The following is an 18,604-nucleotide window of genomic DNA, read 5'->3' as shown; positions in this document are numbered from 1 at the left end:
AGGGAGAGGGTTTGGGAGGGGTGTGTGTACAGAAGAAGAACAAGGCCACTGGGCATGTATGTACCGATATACTTGTGATGGGGTTCTGTGGTGTGGTGAGCACAGTGAAGCTCACCACACAAATGAAGCTGGAGAGGTCTCTATATGTGTTTTTGGGCCGTGGCTGTGTCTGGAGGGAGAGCTAGAGCTTATATGAAAATCCTTACAGCAGTGGCATCTACTGCTATTCTTAGTGCCTACATCAGTCTGGGAGCTTTTGGAGCTGTCAACTTTTTGCTGGTCTTGCTGTACAAATGGGACAGAGAATAGGAGCACAGGAAGGAACGCTGAGTGCCTCTTCTGCCTGACTCCTTGGCCGGTCCTGCAGCAAATAACAGGGTGAGGTAGGGCCTGAGCCCCTCCTGAGGATCAGCAGATCCTTCTGGCTGGTGTGCTCTAGATGTGCCCTCCTGTCACACCTGTGCCTGGGCATTCACTGTGTTAAGCTTGGGTGTGGATTCCAAAGTGGGTCTGGAGATAGGGCCACTGTGTCTCTCTGGAGAACAAGTGTGCCTCTGATGCCAGTGCTGCACTGGTGAGATGCTGCAAACTGCTCATGGGCATAGAGTATCTGTGTAGTGGCAATGGGGAATGTGTCTGGCAGCTCTTGAAGGCAGCCAGCAGATCTGGGACTGGTTCATGGATCTTTTTAGGCTTCCCAGTTCTTACATAGTCCTTTTCTCTGCACTGGAAACAGCCACTGAAAGGAACATGAGAAAAGCCTAGCTCCCTGTCTAATCAGCATGTGCAGCCACACCAGGAAGAACTCTATCACAGTTTGGAACCAAGTTGACAGTGTAAGGACTAAATGGGCTCGGATGTTTTTTAAAAAAAAAAGTATCCGTAACAAAAACCAAAAAAACCCCAAAGAACAACAAAACCCAAACAACTTCCCCTTGAAGAAGGAGGGAAAAAAAGCCCCAAACAAAACAACAACCACCCCAACAACAGCCCCCTCTAAAACAAAATGGTCCCCAAAACAAAGGGGGAAAAAAAAAAAACACACTCAGGCCCTAAAAAACCTTCTAATCACATATATATTTAATAGTAAAAAGTGCCACAACTTGCCTGTCTTGCAGGGTAGGTGGTGCAGTCCAGGAGATAAGTGAGCCAATGTGATGGCTGCTAACAAAACCTTATTGTCCAGTGGGACAGTATGGTCCAGGAGAAAGTCATTGGGTCAGTGTAGCAGTTCCAGGTAGAGGTATGTGGTCTGGGTGCATGGCCACCCCAGTTAGTCCTCAAGCACTATTGCAGGCCTCTGCTGTGTCACCCCAGTGACCCCAGATGCTCTCAGTTATAGGACTGGGTAGAGAATACTGGTCAAAATTCCCACAGCAGCTAATGAGTCCCTGTTGCCATTGCTGTCACTCACAACCTGCCCAGCTGGAAGGTTCTCATGTTGGCAGGGACACAGCAATTAACAGGTTAGTTACAGGAGAGTAATTGGAGGGTAAACAAAGTTTAACAGGTCCCAAACCTGTGTCGTGCTACCACAGCATCCTAGCTAATGGGATCCACTCTGTTTTGCAGAGTGAGCTGTGATAACTGGGGCAGGACAGGGGGCTTCAGCATCCTTCAGCTCTCCAAATGTGACCCACTATGGCTGGAGGGGTGGATGGCGTAGCTGGGCATACCCCCTCAGCAGCCTGAAGACACTTGTCAGCCTCTTGAGATTTGCATGGGAAACTGTCTTCCTTATTGCCATGAAACTTGGTCCATGCCATACGAGCTACTTTTCCCAGGGCTTGCCTACATGTCCTCCTTTGATCTCCTCAGTCGTGTCTAGGTAGTCAGCCTCACTGCCCTAGTGAAGATGCTGGGTTCCCAAGAGCAGTGTGGGGGGCTTGTGAGGGGTTGTTTTTTTTTTTTTGTCCCTGTGGAGCTGCTTGTGGGAAATGCCTCTGTACTCTGTCCCTTATGACTTCTGGCATCGCTTCTGCTGCTGGCCTTTCTCTAGTTACCCCCCACTGTGATTGCCCCCACCTTTCTCTGTTTCTTTCCAAGTGGGACCACAGTGCAGAGCAGAGACTTTGCAGAGCAAACAAGCAAGCATGTAGAGAGTGTTCCAAGGCTGCCTGCTGCCCCTCTCCTGTGCCTAATCTGTGCTGGTGATTGCATCCAGCAGCTGAAAATAAGCTCTTGGAAGGAGGGGAGGTAGTGAAGGGGGAGCTGCCAAGTAGGACTATTTATACTGGGTGAGTCAGGCCTGTGCCTGAATCCAGCCAGACACTGCGGTGTTGGAACCCAGGAGCAACCTGCAAAGGACATAGCCTTGGATAAGAGGCTCTTTGCTGCAGAAGCTTGTTTACTGTAAGGTTTGGACTTGTCCTGTTTGTTCCCATGATGGACTGCACCTTTCCCTTCAGCTCTACCACACAACACTTGCTGCAGCTGGATGAGGAGCAGCTGGATCAGTGGAAATACTCTCAGCATATAAGGCCCCAGCAGCACCACAGTGAGCACAGCCTGAGCCCAGTTGGCCAGGGATGCCAGAACAGACGGTTGGAGCCACTGGAGTGCCGGGATCTGCTGGTCCAGAATGCGCTCTTCACTGGGGACCTAGAGATGGTGCAGAAGTACTTCACCAAGAGCACAGCCATCAATCTCATCATTGAGACCAAGGGTGGTGAGCTGCGCTGGACTAGCAGGAAATTTGGTGGGTGTGCAGGGCCAGGACATGGGGGGATGGGAAGTGCTCAGGGTGGGGACCAGAGAAAGAGCACAGACACCTGAGAGAAGTGCTGAGAGGAATGTCCAGTGGTGGAGACAGGGTGGTGGAAGAGGGACTTGGAAAGAAAGGCTTTTGGATGAGGATGGAGGATTCCAGAGCTTTAGAACAAATGGTAGCAGGCTTGTTGAAGGTGGCCAGAGGCAGATTTACTGGGAAATTGTGAGAATAGGGCCCTTGGAGGGGCTGCTGGAAAGGAAGAATATCAGTACTGGGCTGTTAGAGATTGCTGGGGTAGATGTGAAATATGTGTGAGGTGGAGAGAGGCATCAGGTGGTGTAAGGATGCTTTTCTTGCCTTATGTCTTAACTGGGGTCTGTTCCTTCAATTCATTAGAAACTGGAGGCTGTGACATGATTTGGGAACAGCAGAGAGGTCTTAGTGGTGCCCTTTAGGCAGAACTTAGCCCATATCCTGAGGAAGAGGCATGGCTATGCTTCAGCCTTGTAGGCAGCTGCTTGGGGACTAAGGTACAATTGCTATGTATCTACCTATTCCTGCTGCGATGAAATCCAGGTGTGAGGCAGAGTTGTTGTGATCCCTGCTCCAGACATTGACTTTGAGAAGCTGTAGGGGGGTTGATGTGGGAGGGTTAATGATGATCATCTGGAGGGGTGCTTGCTCCAGAACACAAGTATTTGCTGTTTTGCTTTCTTTCACGTGCTGGGTTTGCACTCCGCAAGTTGTTCTGTTCCATGAGATGGATTGGGCAAGGGGAGCAGAAATGCAGTCTACCAGAGAGATAGTGGAAGCAAGCCTGTCCTGAGTGACAGGAAGTAGAAGCTGGTTATCCTTGGTGTTTCTTCCCATCTGTACACCTCACTGTAGCTTGCCTAGATACCTCTTGTGGCTACCACATGTGCTCCCACACTTTCTGGTCCCTTTTGCTTACCTTCTCATCAATGTCATCTATGAACTTTTCAGTAAGCAGCATAGCTAATGTGTTAAAGGGAGAGATGCGCTTGCCAATCTGGAAGCGCACATGTCTTTGCTGCTGTCTGTTAGTGGTGTGGTGCAGGCAGACTCCCAGAATTTAAGATGGGACATGTGAGGTGTGGAGGGGCCGTAACTGCACCACTCTTCCACAGAAGGTTGGTGGCAAAAATCGTCCTGTGCCAGAATGGAAGAGCTGTTGATGAAGGTCACTTGCCTAGAGGTGTGGGTTCTTTTTAAATGTCCTGGCACAAAGCTGCGGAGCACAGTCATAAAGCTTGACTGTGACTGAGTGTTTTGTGGGGATCCACACTAGCAAGAGACAGACAGATAGGGTGGGGTTTCAGATGCAAGTGCTGCTACTTGGTGGTGAAGATTATTTACTGAGTTCCAAAATTTGTACACCCCAGGTTTTGAACAGTTACAGTCTACTTAAGAACAAAAATAAAAAGATATTACCCTTTGTGTGACTGAGACCACTTACCAAAAAAATATTAATTGCACATTTTAACTCCTGTCTTATGCTGGGCTGACAGGCACTTGAACAGCAAGTCAGTCTGCTTGTGCAGATTTGTGTCCCAAAGAAAATGGAACAGCTGATGTAAAACAACTTCACACAGAAATTTCTCTTATCAACAAAGTTTCAAGATGTGAAAAACCCAACCAAATAAGATCATTCATCAAGCACGGACCAGAAATGTTCTGCAAAATTTATCATATAAGAGCATAAAACAAAAACCAAAAGCAAACCTTGTGTTACCGAAGGCTTTGGTTATGTATCTCACTGGCCTGCACGGACAGTTTCTTGAAACTTAGCCATCCAGCAGCCTTAAGAGTACATTCTAGTGACCTGGTCGTTCCCAAGTCATCACTATTGATATTTTAAGAAGCCCAGAGGAAGTGTAAATTGTATGGTGTTGCTGACACTAACTCACACAGCCTTTTGCCTCCCTGGCAATGCTTTTGTGTTTGGGAACCTCAGGCTCTCACGGAATAGCTGCTTGTATCTTTGGGGAAGGAGAGGATCCCGTCAGGTGAGAAAGTCTGCCAGGCGCTTCCCTTTTTTTACCTTTTCATGCACTACATTTTTTAGCTAGACAAGGTGGTGAAGTCTGCACAGACTTTGCTGGAGACTGTCAGTATGGATCTTGGTCATTTATTTTCATTACTGAGAAGGGTAAAGTTCCATATCTTACAGTCTTCTCTGGTCCCCCAGGTAATTGTTGCTTGGTGGTCTGTTGGGGTCACCTAACTTGTTTTTAGCTGCATGATGTGAATAATATCGTAACACAAAATTAAGCTAAGTACTACTAGTCTTCCATGTAGTTCGATGTGTTCTTTAGAACATGCGGTCTGAACAATATGCATACAATGCTGACAAACTGTGACTAAAGTGTGCTGTTCTGTAGTCAAAGTAGGGGCAGGGTGGGTTTATACAACTAAGTGGGGACAGGGGAAAGTGCCATCAGGTGAAAGGAGAGCAGTGAGGAACTTTGAGTGAGGGGACTGTCAGAATGGAAAGGGAGTACTAAAACCGCGCAGGAGCTCTCTGCAAGGCTGAATTTCAAGGAACAGTAGGAATGGGTCTAAAGGATAATTACCTTCTATGTTTTTATTTCACTTGTAACGCACTGTTTCCCATGCTTGTACCTATTTCTACCTGTCCTTTGACTTTAAGCTTTGATTAAAAAGAACTTTCTGGTGGCTTGTTTAAAAACCTGCCTAGTGCCAAGGGCTTGGGTGGAACTAGCGAATGGGGTGCAGTGCTGGAGATGTGCAAGGAGCCAAGGGCTGGACAAAGGTGTGCTGCTGGTTTATGGAGGCAGCTGGGTTGTGCTGTTGTGGTCTGGGCGGCAACTGGGTGACAGCAGGCTAGTCAGGCGTGAGACTAATTCCCTCTGTTTTCTTAGTGCTGTCGTGTCTCTGATACTACCCTTCAGGCTACTCTTCTACCCTGCCCTGCCTAAGGACTTTCTCTTCACAGCCAGTAGCTGCACAGAGACTGCTGCCTGAGAGGAGTGTCCTGATGAGCCTCTTGGCCCAAACATTTGGTCACAAGGTTTCCCAGAATAGAACTGCTGAGACCTGAGCTGTACGCAGCCTGGGCCAAGCAGTGATGTGACATGTCCTCCCTCCCTGCGTAGTGCCCCAGGGCAGACAGGCAGCCCGTCAGCCGGAACACAGGGCACTGGTGGGGCTGTACCCGCAGGCTCAGGCTGGGGAGGCAGCAGCAGGTCCTGCCCTGGTTTCTGTGGAGGGTCCGGGTGCTGCATCATGGGTAGCGTTACAGGCAGAGGAGACAAGAGTCAGGAGCCCATTTGCACACGGAAGGTGGATGGCCCTGCCCAGGTCTACTGGCAGGCCCTGCTAACTGGCGATCAGGGGATTGTGGCCGAGATCCTCAGCAACCCTCAGAACAACCTGACTCCCAATGCTGTGTTTGACACCAGTGACCTGGAAGAGTGGAAAAACTACCGCTTCAACTTCCGCCGGCTGAGTATGCGGAGGGGCAGCGGGCAGGCAGCGTGGACCCGATGAACAGGGCCTGATAGCCTTTTGCTTACGCTGCAGGGCATTACTATTGCTGGGATTGTGTGTTATGGGTGCTGTTTGGGTGATGGAGGAGTAGGAGTGAGAGCACTGGGATGTGGTTGGGTTCCCCTGTGCTGCTTGTGGGAGAGTGTGCATGCGTCTGGGAGCGTGAGATGTGTCCAGGGTACCTGGCCCTTCTAACAGGGGTAGTGCAAGTGCTTGGAAACTGCCTGGGTTCCCCCCATGGGGCAAAGGAGATTCAAGCTCCAGGTTATGCTGCTTCTGTGACCAGCCCTGTAGCCTGTCTCTTTGTGTCTGTTCTGTCTGCATGCAGCCTGTTCTGGGCTCCCGGTTCTCTCTATGGATTGTGTTGGGCAAGGAATTGTCACAGCCCTGCATTAGTTCCTCAGGATGGTTCGGTTTGAGCCTGGCCCTGGGAAACAGTTGACTACGTGCTGCTTCTGCAAGAAAGAGGTGAGAGGGATGTAGCATTGAACACGGCATGCAGTCGGATGCGGTCCTCCAGCCCAGCCTGGAAGGGCAACAAGAAACATGATTTAAGGAGCCCTCTTCCTGTAATGGCTGTAGGCTGCTTGCCCAGAGACCACACCAGCTCAGTAAGGATTCCAGCTGGGTCAGCATCTTTGAGAGTTTGCAGGTTTCAGCCCTTTACTCCCTCCTAGGCCCTAGATATCCATCTCTGCTGAGGCTTGCTTGTCTGCACCATGCTCAGGGCTTGTCTGACTATCCTGTTTGTGTAGCAGCCTGCTCCAGCACCTCTTTGTTTTACTGTGGTGCTTTATGCGTGGTACTCTTCCCAGCCACCTTGCTTTCAGGCCTGCCTGTGCCCAAGGCCCTTTATCCACTGTACTGTCAACAGAAACCTTGTGCTGCATGACTGAGCTGCAGGTAAAAAGCACACTTTCTGGGAAAAGCCTCTGCCCCAAGGGTCCTGCTCCTTTGAGCTCCCTGTCAGCATGGCTATGCAGTCAGAGTCATCCCCAGATCTTTGTCTTTGACAGGACAGTCCAAAGGCGGGGACCTTGCAAAGCAGACTGGCAGTCCCTTCAGAGGAAACCGAGTCTCTCAAGAGGGGATGTACATCATGTACCCTGGGGGAAAGGGCAGGTCTGGGCCCGGTGCGTGTGTCTACTGTGGCTGAACATGGCTCCCTGACCTCTCTTTTGCTGCAGGACTGTGGTCTCTGAGCTATGAGCAGGAGCTCACCACGCCACTGCACATCACAGCCAGCCGGGGCTACACAGACTGCCTGCGGCTCCTGCTGCTCAGGGGTGCTGCTGTCAACTTTGCACCAGGGGGTAAGACTGCCCTGCACGAGGCTTGTGCAGCAGCCAGTACAGACTGCGTGCGCCTGCTGCTCAGCTTTGGTGCTGACCCTGAGGCTGTCTCTGAGGATGGCTACAAGCCCCTGCATCTCTGCAAGAGCCCAGACTCCATCGAGTGAGTTCTACCCTGGGGGCACAGTGGGCCTCCCTCCCCCTCAAGCCTCTTCCTCTGTAGAAGAGGTCCCTACTCATCTCTGCAGATAGGCTGGTGGTTGCAGCAATGGCTGCTGAATGGCGTGGCCTTGCTGCCTGTTCCTGGACCAGGACCACCTCTGAAGTCAGATGACTACAAACTCTAGTCCTCAGCCAATGCAGCTGAGCTTGGTGCTGCTGTCTTGCTACCCACCAGCAGTGCAAAGCCAGTGGTTCACACTGCAAAGTTCAGGGCATGCACTGTGCAGATAGGCCTCAGCAGGTGTGTGGGAGCAGACTCTGATGGCTTAAAACCACAGCTCCAGGGTGTGAATAGAATATGATTCTATGAGGAGCAAGGATTTTTGGACTCCTGAGAAAAGTGAAAGCTGTGGGGCGGTACAGATGGAGGGGGAGGGAGGTAGGATAGGAGCTGGAGAGGAGATTCTGTCTTCGTAGAATCTTAGAATGCTTTGTGTTGGAAGAGACTTTTAGAGGTCATCTAGTCCAACCCCCCTGCAGTGAGCAGGGACATCTTTAACTGGATCAAGTTGGTCAGAGCCCTGTCTAGCCTGACCTTGAATATTTCCAGGCTTGGGGCCTCCACTACCTCTCTGGGCAACCTGTTCCAGTGTTTCACCATCCTCTGCATAAAAAAATTTCTTCCTTGTATCCAGTCTAAATCTACCCTCCCTTAGTTTAAAACCATTACTCCTTGTCCTGTCACAACAGGCCTTGCTAAAAGGCTTTCCTAAAATCTTGGCCTGCATAGGTGTGTCCAGCAACTGCTGCAGCATGGTGCCAGTGTGAACAGTCGGACAGAGGAGGAAGATGACACAGCACTGCATGTAGCAGCACGGCATGGCCTAACAGACCACGTCCAGCTGCTTCTGCGCTACGGGGCAGAGCTAGAGGCAAAGAATGAGGAGGGGCAAACGCCACTGACTGCTGCCTGTGCTCAGCCCCATCAACCCCAGGACATGGACCGCTACCACCGGGTCTGCCAGTTGCTGGTGGAGAGTGGTGCTAGCATCAATGCTGCGGATCGGGACCGCCAGCACCCGCTTCACCTGGCCTGCAAGAATGCCAACGCTCAAGTAACAGAGTTACTGCTGGCCCGGGGTGCAAATGTCAACATCATGAACTACAGCGGCAACACAGCTCTGCACAATATCCTGCAAGCAACTGCCTACAAGCTAGACCACCACCCAGAGCTTGTGGTGCGAGCCCTGCTCAACTACGGTGCCATCCGCATCTGGCCTGGCTCCCTCCTCAAGGTGCGGGATCACAGCTGTGCTGTGAGCAAGCATGGTGGGAAGGGAAGGCTGTGAACATCAGGGCCCCAGTGAGAGCAAGGATGTTTGTGTCAGAGCAGGGCTTGTTCTGTGCCAGGCTGCTTGCTGTCCTGCCTGTCTCTTTCCAGGGGCTGGGGGAGGGGGAACTGGCATTACTGGTAAGTGATTCCCTAAAGTTTTTTCTCCTGGGGTGTGTTCTTCTGTAGGACTCTCCTGCTTCTGTCTGCTAAGCTGTGTGGACAGTACTTACCCAGTTTCCATAATCACCTGCCGTGGGAAGTGCTGGCCCTTTTGTTCTCGGGGGATGTGTTTCCTCTTTGGGACATACCCTCCAGCTCATGCTGTCTATGCCAGACACCAGCAAACAAAGGGTTAATTTCCTGTCTTAATTCCTGAGCAGTACAATAATTACCCAGCCCGGAGATCAGCAGATTGCTCTCCCCTTTGGGAAAATACAGGAAAATCAACAATTAACACTAATTAATCTCCTATTAACGCCAGATAATGAGGATCACTCGTACAGCCGGAATAGACTCTGACAGCTACTGCTGGCCTGGGCCACAGGGAGCGGGAGCCGAGAGCAGGGGGGGATCTGCCTCTGTGCAACTATGCATGGGTGGGGTGTGCTCCAGAGGCCACACTGGTGTAAGATGCACAGCACCAGTGTGTCGCACCTACGTGGACGTGTACACACAGAGATGTGCTGCACAAAATCTGCATGATGTCTTCCCAGGGTTCTGTGTAGCAGTGAACGTGGGCACAGTACTTCTTGGGACACTCATTGCGTACAGCACAGATACTAGATGTCTCTGCAGCCCCGTGCCAATCAGGCACAATACATCCCCGCGACCCTTATGTAGCCCTCAACAGAGGCCTGGTGTGCCTCAGTCTTGCTGCACACAAAGTGGGTGTCAGTCCTTGCCCTAGAATGGCTCATGCTCTTAACTAGAAAAATGTGGGGAAAGGAGCCTGGCATAAAGCAGAGTGTTGGTTGCTTACCAGCTACTTGCATCAGTCAGGCAGGTGAAGGAGATCTGCATCCCAGCCATGTACATTACTTTCTGCATCTCAGGAGAAGCTGTGGGGACCCAGCTGTGCTGAATGCAACCATGCTGTATGTGTTGGATGTTGGCTCAGTCACCCTTTTTGCAGGAGTGGTGCTGTGGCATTTCCCACTATCAGTGGGTTTGACCTCTGGGACAGCATGAGGGAAGGACATTAATTCCCTGGATTTACCAAGGCTGGTTTTGAGCATGTACAGCTTTTTAGGAGGTGAAGGTGGGGCTTGCATGATCTTGCACAAAGGCAGTGTTCACCTGCCTCTCTCCCTGGTGCAGGTGCTGCGGTACTGCCATACCTGCCCACGTGTCATCGAGGCCCTGATGAACAGCTATGATCGTGTACGCATCTCTGAGGACTGGGTGGAAGCGGTTCCAGAGGAGGTTGTACAGGTGAGGGAATGCATGCTGCTGGCTGGAGAACATGCAGCTGGGCTACCACAGCAGGATGCCAGAAGAGGTTTGGGGCAGGGCAGGGCTGGGCTGGGCTGGGTGGAGATTTGCAGGGCACAGGGGGATGCTGTTGGGGGATAGTGAGGATGCACCGTAGTGACTAAAGTAAAGGGATGTCTGGTTCTACCCCTGCTCCCAGGGTGGTATCTTCAGCTTTATCTGCCTATGATCTTCTGTTCTCTCTCTGTAGAAATACCCACGTTTCTACCAGTCACTTTTCTCCCTGGAGCAAAGACCTCGCTCCTTGCAGCACCTGGCTCGCTGCACACTTAGGACCTTCCTGGAGGGACGATTGCTTCTGGTCCTGTCTCAGCTGCACCTGCCAAGTGCCTTGCACCGTTTCCTGCTGCTCGACTTTGAGGATATTCTTTACTAAGGGCTGCGGTTCCAGTCCTGCTGTGCCTTTCTGTGCAGATGTTCCATCCCTGCCAGTGCAGTCTGTGCATTCCCAGCTAACGCCTTCCCCTCCCACACCTTCTGCAAGGCCCCATCACCAAACCTGTTGCAGCGTCCCTGTCCCAGGCAGCCTTGTACTCTGCCTCATGCACCTGTTTTGGAGCATTCTGTTTACCCATACTAATCAGGACCATCTCCAGACTTACTAAGAAAAACAAGAAATGGAGATTAAGGCATTTTGTGGGACAAGGAGCAAATACACTGCATTGATCACAGTTTTGGTTGTAGGGTATCTGTCTCCCTAGACCAAATCTACAAACTCTAACCTGAACCAGGCAGCTGTGGTGCCCTGGGCATTTGTTGGGGTCCTGTCTTTAGTCAAGTCGTTTACAGTTTGTACCCAAAGGTGTTTGGAGTAAACCATAGTCTTTTTCTATACCTACCAAAGTACAACTTCTGCCTTGCCTCGAAAACTCCTGACAGAGCTCATCCATGGGGTGTGCTGTGCACTCTCGAACCTATGCACTCCTCTGTTTCTCAGAGGACATGAGGGAATATGCCATGAGTGTGGGACTGAGGGGTCCCAGGCAAACACTTCCTATGCAGGTACAATGTTTGGGGTTGCCTGGCTTTGCAGCTTGGGGCAGGACAGCAGTGCTTGTACCAGCAAGCATGCCCTGAGAATGCTGGTCCCCCAGGCACAGAGCAGTCAGTCCCTACAACAGCTCAGCCAGCATCTACCAGAGCACAGTGCAGGTCCACTCACTACTGCCTGGGCTGCACCACATTCTAAACAAGGTAAAGGGTAACATTTATTTCTGCAATTTAAAGACGCAGTTGTAAAGAAATCAAGGCATTAACCCTCCTCTAAAGAGTTGCTGTAAGCTAACCGTATTCCTGCTTCTGACTCACGGAGTGCCTGAGCTGCTGCTGGCTGGCAGATGATACACTAGAGCTGCACTGCAGTTTGCTCCTCTTCATGCAGGGGTCTTACAAGGTCTCTGTTAGCGTCCACATCAGCGCCCGGACACTTCAACGCACAGATCTGAAGGCTAAGCAACTTGACAGACCTAATGCTTCTTTTTCTGCCTCTGTCAGGCCACAGGTTGTAGCTCTGGTCTCCAAATTATCACCACCTTACACAACTAGACCATGCTGTTCTGAAGTTACAGGCTTACAAAAGGTGTCAGGAAACCATTTGTGGCAGCCTCTGTGTGCTGGTGCTACTATTGCAGTGTAGAGATGGTACAATTTAAAAAGGTTTGACAGTGTGCTTTATGACATCCGTGGTCAGACAGGTGAGGTGTTGGCTTGAGGTGACGTACCAAAGCTATCTGAGAAACAGGGATGAAGGGAGCAGGAGAGTCAAACCTTTTAAAATACCTCGATAATGGCCCCCTACTCTTACCAGGCATCAGTAGTGCATTTCCCTTGAACCAAAGCAGGAACCCAGCCTGAAGTCACCACCTTCCTGCTGGCTGTGCTCACATGGCTGTTCAGGGTGATGGAGAGATGGGAGCAGGTCCAATAGTCTTATTCCCAGATTCTAATCACTACTTTATAGTGTTCATTTTTAGCCAGATCATATCTGTGACTGTGGAGGAGCAAAAGGAAGGTCTGTCCCTTTTGGTGGCAGCACTGTCTGGAATTGCTTAACCTGAATGCATGTCTTTGGTATGAAGGCAGTCTGCAGAGACCTATGGGGCTGGTTTACCGGGCCTCCTTCTTCCCAGGACTGTCCATATGTGTGCAATAACATATGTTCAGTAATGTGGACTCAGCCACTAAAATAATATCACCTTAAGGACAGGGAAGGATTGAATTTAATGTTTTGTTTAATTTTGTAGTTGTTTCTTGCAGCTGTTAGACTTGAAGCCTCGCCTCAGGTCTTGCTGCTTACTTTTGCTACTTCTGCTAGTCTGTTCTGCATTTGGACAATGAGGGCAGCTCATGATGAAAGAGGTGAACGTGCAGTGTTTTGTTTCTGAAAACACAGGAGCATGCAGTGCCACTGCACACATGAGCAGGCCAACTCCTGGCACTGCCAATTCCTCTTTGAATAAAGGCATCATCGCATAGACAGGCACCTGTTATAATGAAGAACCCGTGCTGGGACTGCAGGTGAATCTCCAGGGTTCCTTTCAAAGCTACCAGGTTTGCAGGCAGGCAATGCCAGCATGAGAGGGATGAGGTTAGGCATGTGGCTGAGAGGGGGAAGCCATTCCTGGGCACAAGTCTTCGTAGAATATATTTCATCTATGTTCCTATTGGAATTAGAAGGGTATGATTTAATTGTGTGTAAGTATACCATTCAGTAACCATTTTCAAGGAACAAGAGGCTAGTAGGAAAAGGGGAGTGTCTTATACAGATTGAATGATTTAACTGGGGGAAGACCAAACCAAACTAAACCAGAAAACTCCACCATAAAAGCTTTTGGGCACTCAAGCCCTTTTTCAGAACTGAAACAATCAGAAAAGTTCAAGCTAAATGCAGGCTGAGAACCAATGCTCTGAGTTTAACTCAGTTATGCTGATCGATTTGTAATTGATTTTTAAAAACATTTACAACAGCATTAAAAAGGTTTGATGTTCCATAGCACATTTTGGCAATATAACAAGATGTGCTACTTTTTTTCGGGTTTCTAAAGGGGAGATTTCTAATGCAGCACTGAGCGTACTTGCTGGGACAGGAGTTATGCCAGGAAAATTTAGCTGTCCTGAGTGTGAGGGCTATGATCTCAACCAAGGATGGCAAGCATGTGACATTATTAGCACAGGGACATGTGGTTCTGATGTGTTTTTACCAACTGCCACGGGCACAGGCAGCTGCTGATTGCTACCATGTCCCAGGTTCACCGGGAATGTCTCTTGGGCACATACTCATGCTCCTGCTTCAGTATCCACCTGCATTTTTGGGCAGAGCAGTCAGAAAGATACATCGTCATGACTGGCTGAAGTAATGCAAGTCCACTGCCGTGTTCTCAGTGCAGCTGTTCAAGTGGGAGTGATGTGCTCAGGGAAAAAAAAATGCATCCTATTTCTAGACAGAAGTTTCCATCCTAGCTGCAGCCGCTGGGTCTTACTCTGACCCTCTCTGTGCAGTCAAAGCATTGGCTATTCCTAGTATCCCTTTGCTTTAACTGAAATATCAACTCCATCAGTATCTCCCTGTAGGCTTCCCAGCCTCGAATATCTGCTTGACTCTTACTTGATCTTTCCTGTTCCTCAGTAAAGAGCATGATGTGCCATAATGCATGGGCTAGTAAACCATAATGGCATTCATAGAAGAGTATGAGGACAAAGCGAGTATAGAAAAGCCCTTCCTTAGGATGTCCATCCCTACCCCTGAGCTCTATAAAGTGCATTTCAGGTACTTTTGAGTCAAAACACATTTCTGTATATAGCAGTCATAGAGAGATATTATTTTTTCTTCCATAAATTTGACCAGTCACTTTTTGGACCCGTGTATGTTTGAGCATTCTGATATCCTTGTGGCAAGGATAACTTAATCACAGATTGTGTTGATCACCTCCTTTTATTTGTCTTTATGCTGTCACCTTCTTGTTTCATTTGATGCCCTTTAACTCTTGTATTCTAAGAATATGGAGACAACTATGGTCTGTTTCTTTTCATCATATTATTCAAAACTATATAGAACCCTGTCATTTCTCTCCCTACTCAGGCTGGAATTCTATTCAGCTGTGTCATTGCCTGTGTGGAGGCTGTCACCTAACCTTCACCACAAGCACAGGCTTTCCCTGACCGGTTACTGATCCTAGTGTATCACTTTGAGGTGAATGGACTAGAACTGTGCACAACATTCAAAATATGGTTGTACTATGCTTGTGTAAGAGTTATTCTTAGCCATGTGGATGTGAGATCTACACAAATGCCTCAGGACTCTTAGATTCATATTTGACATTACTTGATTATTTACACAGTCTAGGAGGAGGACGGCCTTGGCAGCGATGCCCTCAGCATTCAGCATGTTTTCTGTTCGGATGGCGTATGTCACCACCTCTAAGTGTTTTTCAAACTCATTTCTGTCCAAGATGCTGTCCCTGTTTTAAAATGAAGCTCACGTATTTCTTTCCTGTATGTTACACTTTTCACTTGGACGTAACAAAACAGGTTTTTCATGACCCTGGTGTTTCAAGCAATCCAAATTAGGTTGTCTTGGGCAAGTGCCGCCTGTTACTTTTACCATTCCAACAATTCATTTTATCTACACCAATAATTTTACCAGCAATTGTTGTTTATTTTCTCCCTTATTGCCAAAAACATATAGCACTGATATGTGAATAGAATACAATTAGAAATACATCTATCAAATGGCTACATAAAATAAGTCTTCTCAGTTACCCGATTCAAATCTGTTAATACTGATCACACTGGCTGTAGCATACAGCTAATTTTTCTTATTAGAATGTCATGCAGAACTAAGTCAAATGACTTACAGGAGTCTAAGCATGCCATATCTATCTAGTTAGCTCTATCAAACTTGTAGGTTTACAAACATTACGTAAAATTGTTTGAAAGTACCTCTCAAATGACGTTAATTTGAATGACAGTAATCTGGGTTCTAGCTTTTACTAATTTACTCAGGACATCCTTTGGCTGTTTGTCTGTGATTGCCTGGGGTGTATGTTGAACTAACTGTTCTGTAGTTTCTTGGCTATCCGTGTGTACACATTTAAATACTGGCAAGACATTGGATTTTTTTTTTCTCCAGTTATCTGAAGTTCCCCAGTGTGCCATGATTTGTTATTATGAAAAAAAATCAATGGTTCAATGAACTCATTAGCCAATTAAATACTCTTGGATGTAAGTTATCCTTCTGCAGATTATAAAAATTGTTACTTAAACAGTTTCTCTTTAGCATTTTCCTTAATTACTGATGGAATAGAAAGAATTTCATTACCACTGTAAAATATTAATATCATCCCATTGTTGTTTCAAATACAGGGCAGAAATAGCTATTGAGTTCTTGGTTTTCGTTAGGTAGAATGTATGTTTACACACAGAAACCAGGGTCAGATGCCCAGTGACTGCAATTGTTTGGATTCTCTGCTGCTTGGGCATCCTGCTCTGGGGTCGACATTTCAATAAAAACTGAGAAATTGGAGAGGGTTCAGAGAAGAGCCATAAGTGAGTTATGGATTGCCAGTAATTCCTGGCAGTGAGAGTTTCGGAGAGGTGGTGGTCGAACACACCGTGGTTCATCCTTGGAGTCCTGCGTGCAGTTTCAGGTGTGTCGTGGTTTAACCTGGCAGCTGGCAACTAGGACCGCACAGCTGCTCACTTGCTCCTTCCCCCCGCAGTGGGATGGGGGGGAGAATGGAAAAAAGTAAAACTCGTGGGTTGAGATAAAGACAGTTTAATAAGACAACAAAGGAAATACCAACCATGATGATAATAATAATAATAATAAATATGCAAAACAAGCTATACATAATACACATTTTCTTGCCACCCAATGACCAATTGCTTAGCCAGTCCCCAAGCAGTGACTGCAGAACCCGCAGGTTTCCCAGAGCTCATGAATTTTGCTGAACTCGCGAATTTTGCAGAACTCGCCAAACTCATGGAAAAAGACCAAATTCACGGAAAAGTTCGAACTCCCAGAAAAGAAAGGATTCCTGCCTTCTGGCCAACCCCCATTCATAAACTGAGCAGGACTTCCATGATATGGAATATTTCCATTGGCCAGCTTGGTCTAGCTGCCTGGCTGTGCTCCCTCCACACCTGCTCGTCAGCTGAATATGGGAAACTGAAAAAAGTCCTTGATTCCTTAGCAACAACTAAATCCATCAATATATTATCAACAGCAGCTACTGAGAGGAAAATTATCTTTATCCCAGCCAAAACCAGGACATGGTGCCTATCCATCAGTCCCGAATTTACAGAGCAGGAAAGGTTGACAGCACTCTTCCACAAAGCACTGTGGGCACACAGGCTAAACACACATCCTCCATCACCATGCTGACACCCATTGCTGGTCCTTAAGTGCCTTACCTTCCTGAAGGGCAGGCTACAGAGTTTATTCAGCATTGCGAGTTCTTCTGATTGGCACTTAGAGGTAAAAACTAGATCCAGTGGCTGGAAATTGAAGCTGGGCAAACACAGGTTAGAAATGAGACACATTTTTAATAGCAAGGGTAATTAATCTACTAGTTAATTGCATCTTAGAATAGCTCATCGTGGTGGATGTAGATTTCTCATCTCTGCTTTTTTTTAAAAATCACCAGAAGGTCAGCCCTAGCCCAGACCAGAATTCATCTTGCATGGTGCTTAGCCCAAGTCTCAGAGATCAGATGGCTTAACTACAGATCTGTGATCCATAGTCTTGTCACTCTTCCACACTGGTCTACCACTGGCCTCTGTCACCACTAAGACTGTTTGGCCCCAGTGTAGTGAAACAGTTTCATGTTTCCCTTGACCTTGACAGTGCTGCTCACTTCATTGATACTCCATGTCTCTCACTTCCCCTTAGTTTCCTGCATTTTGTAACTACTGGTTTGTACTGGCTCTGTCAGCTTCCTTGCTCTAAATTTGCTGCCTGCACTGGTTTCTGAAAAAGACATTCTGAAATAAATGGTCATCTACTTTATAATTTTATTTAAGTATATGCTCTTATTCAATTTCTCTCACACCTTTAGCTTAGAGACTTCAGCCACTTGGAAGCACTGAGCATGTTTCACCCTGTGGGACTGGGTGGTGTTTGTGAATTGCCAAAGGACCTCAGGGCTGGATGTGACACACAAACTCCCTCCTCTCACCAGTACACCAGCCCATGAGGACCTCACAGGGCTGCCCTATGACACTTGCAGTGATCCCACCTGAGGAGGCACTCCAAGGATCTCTGGCTTACAGCAGTAGGAGCCTCAGTGTTTGCCCCAAGCTGCAACCCCACACAGCAACACAGCTGCTCTTTAAGCAACTCCCTGAAGAGCTCTGCTGGACTCATTGTAGTGGCTGGTTTGGCCCTGTAGCAGCAATCTGGGTGCCGAATGCTTCTGGTACTTCATCATTAGGAGCGTGACTCCAAACGCTTCCCACACTTCTGTTTCCATCCAGATGCTCTGCAGCAGATGCTGATGCTCCTGAGGTACCAGGCTCTGCAGGTGAAACCCGGGGAGCACACACTTTTGCACAAAGGCGCTCCCTCTGGGGCCTCTCAGCCCCCTCTCCATTCCTCCGGCTCATCACCAGATGTCAGCAATGCTGCTCACATCCACACCGTCCCACCCACTTCCACGCTCCTGCTAGCAAGGCTGTCCCTCGGGCTCCTGGGCCGCACGGGCTTGGGACAAACGCAAGCACATGTTTGACTGTGACTTCTTAAATTCGGTCCTATGCCTCACCAGCCTTACTTCGATTCCTGGAAAATACTGCAGCAAGTAACTAAACAATTTGTAAGTGCCTTGATACATGCAAAGTTGGTCAGACCAATCCTGCTTCCTTCTGTATCAGGCCAAAGGTCCCATGGGAAAGGGACGGAAGGAGCATATGTTATGTGTCTTAAATGTCTTAATTTCATGCTTTTTCACATATGATTCTCAGAATGAAATTTAGAAAAGACAAAATAGAGTGAATGACTATTAGGTGAGAGCTAGTCAGAAAACCCCTATTCAAAGTTAGTTATCGGTAGTCAAACTGCTGTGATACATAGCGAGTGTTACCTGGAGG

The 18,604-nt window shown here is 48.4% G+C and overlaps 1 protein-coding gene across 2 annotated transcripts; it reads left to right on the top strand.

Moving 5' to 3' along the window:
• The first annotated feature begins 2,278 nt into the window (after nucleotides 1–2,278).
• Nucleotides 2,279–17,533, top strand: ASB10 (ankyrin repeat and SOCS box containing 10). Of its 2 annotated transcripts, none has more exons than XM_009938440.2 (5): nucleotides 2,279–2,698; nucleotides 7,429–7,696; nucleotides 8,486–8,990; nucleotides 10,346–10,459; nucleotides 10,710–17,533. In XM_009938440.2, exons 1-5 carry the CDS (start codon nucleotides 2,383–2,385, stop codon nucleotides 10,893–10,895), a joined length of 1,389 nt encoding a protein of 462 aa, XP_009936742.2. In that variant the 5' UTR covers nucleotides 2,279–2,382; the 3' UTR covers nucleotides 10,896–17,533. The 2 variants fall into 2 exon arrangements, with proteins under 2 accessions (XP_009936742.2, XP_075276190.1); XM_075420075.1 differs by lacking the exon at nucleotides 2,279–2,698 and adding an exon at nucleotides 5,672–6,200.
• Nucleotides 17,534–18,604: the final 1,071 nt, after the last annotated feature.

This window comes from Opisthocomus hoazin, chromosome 4 (genome assembly GCF_030867145.1).
Source record: "Opisthocomus hoazin isolate bOpiHoa1 chromosome 4, bOpiHoa1.hap1, whole genome shotgun sequence".
NCBI classification, from domain to species: domain Eukaryota; kingdom Metazoa; phylum Chordata; class Aves; order Opisthocomiformes; family Opisthocomidae; genus Opisthocomus; species Opisthocomus hoazin.
The sequence above is the reverse complement of the archived record's forward strand: the minus strand, read 5'-3'. Positions and strand labels throughout refer to the sequence as shown.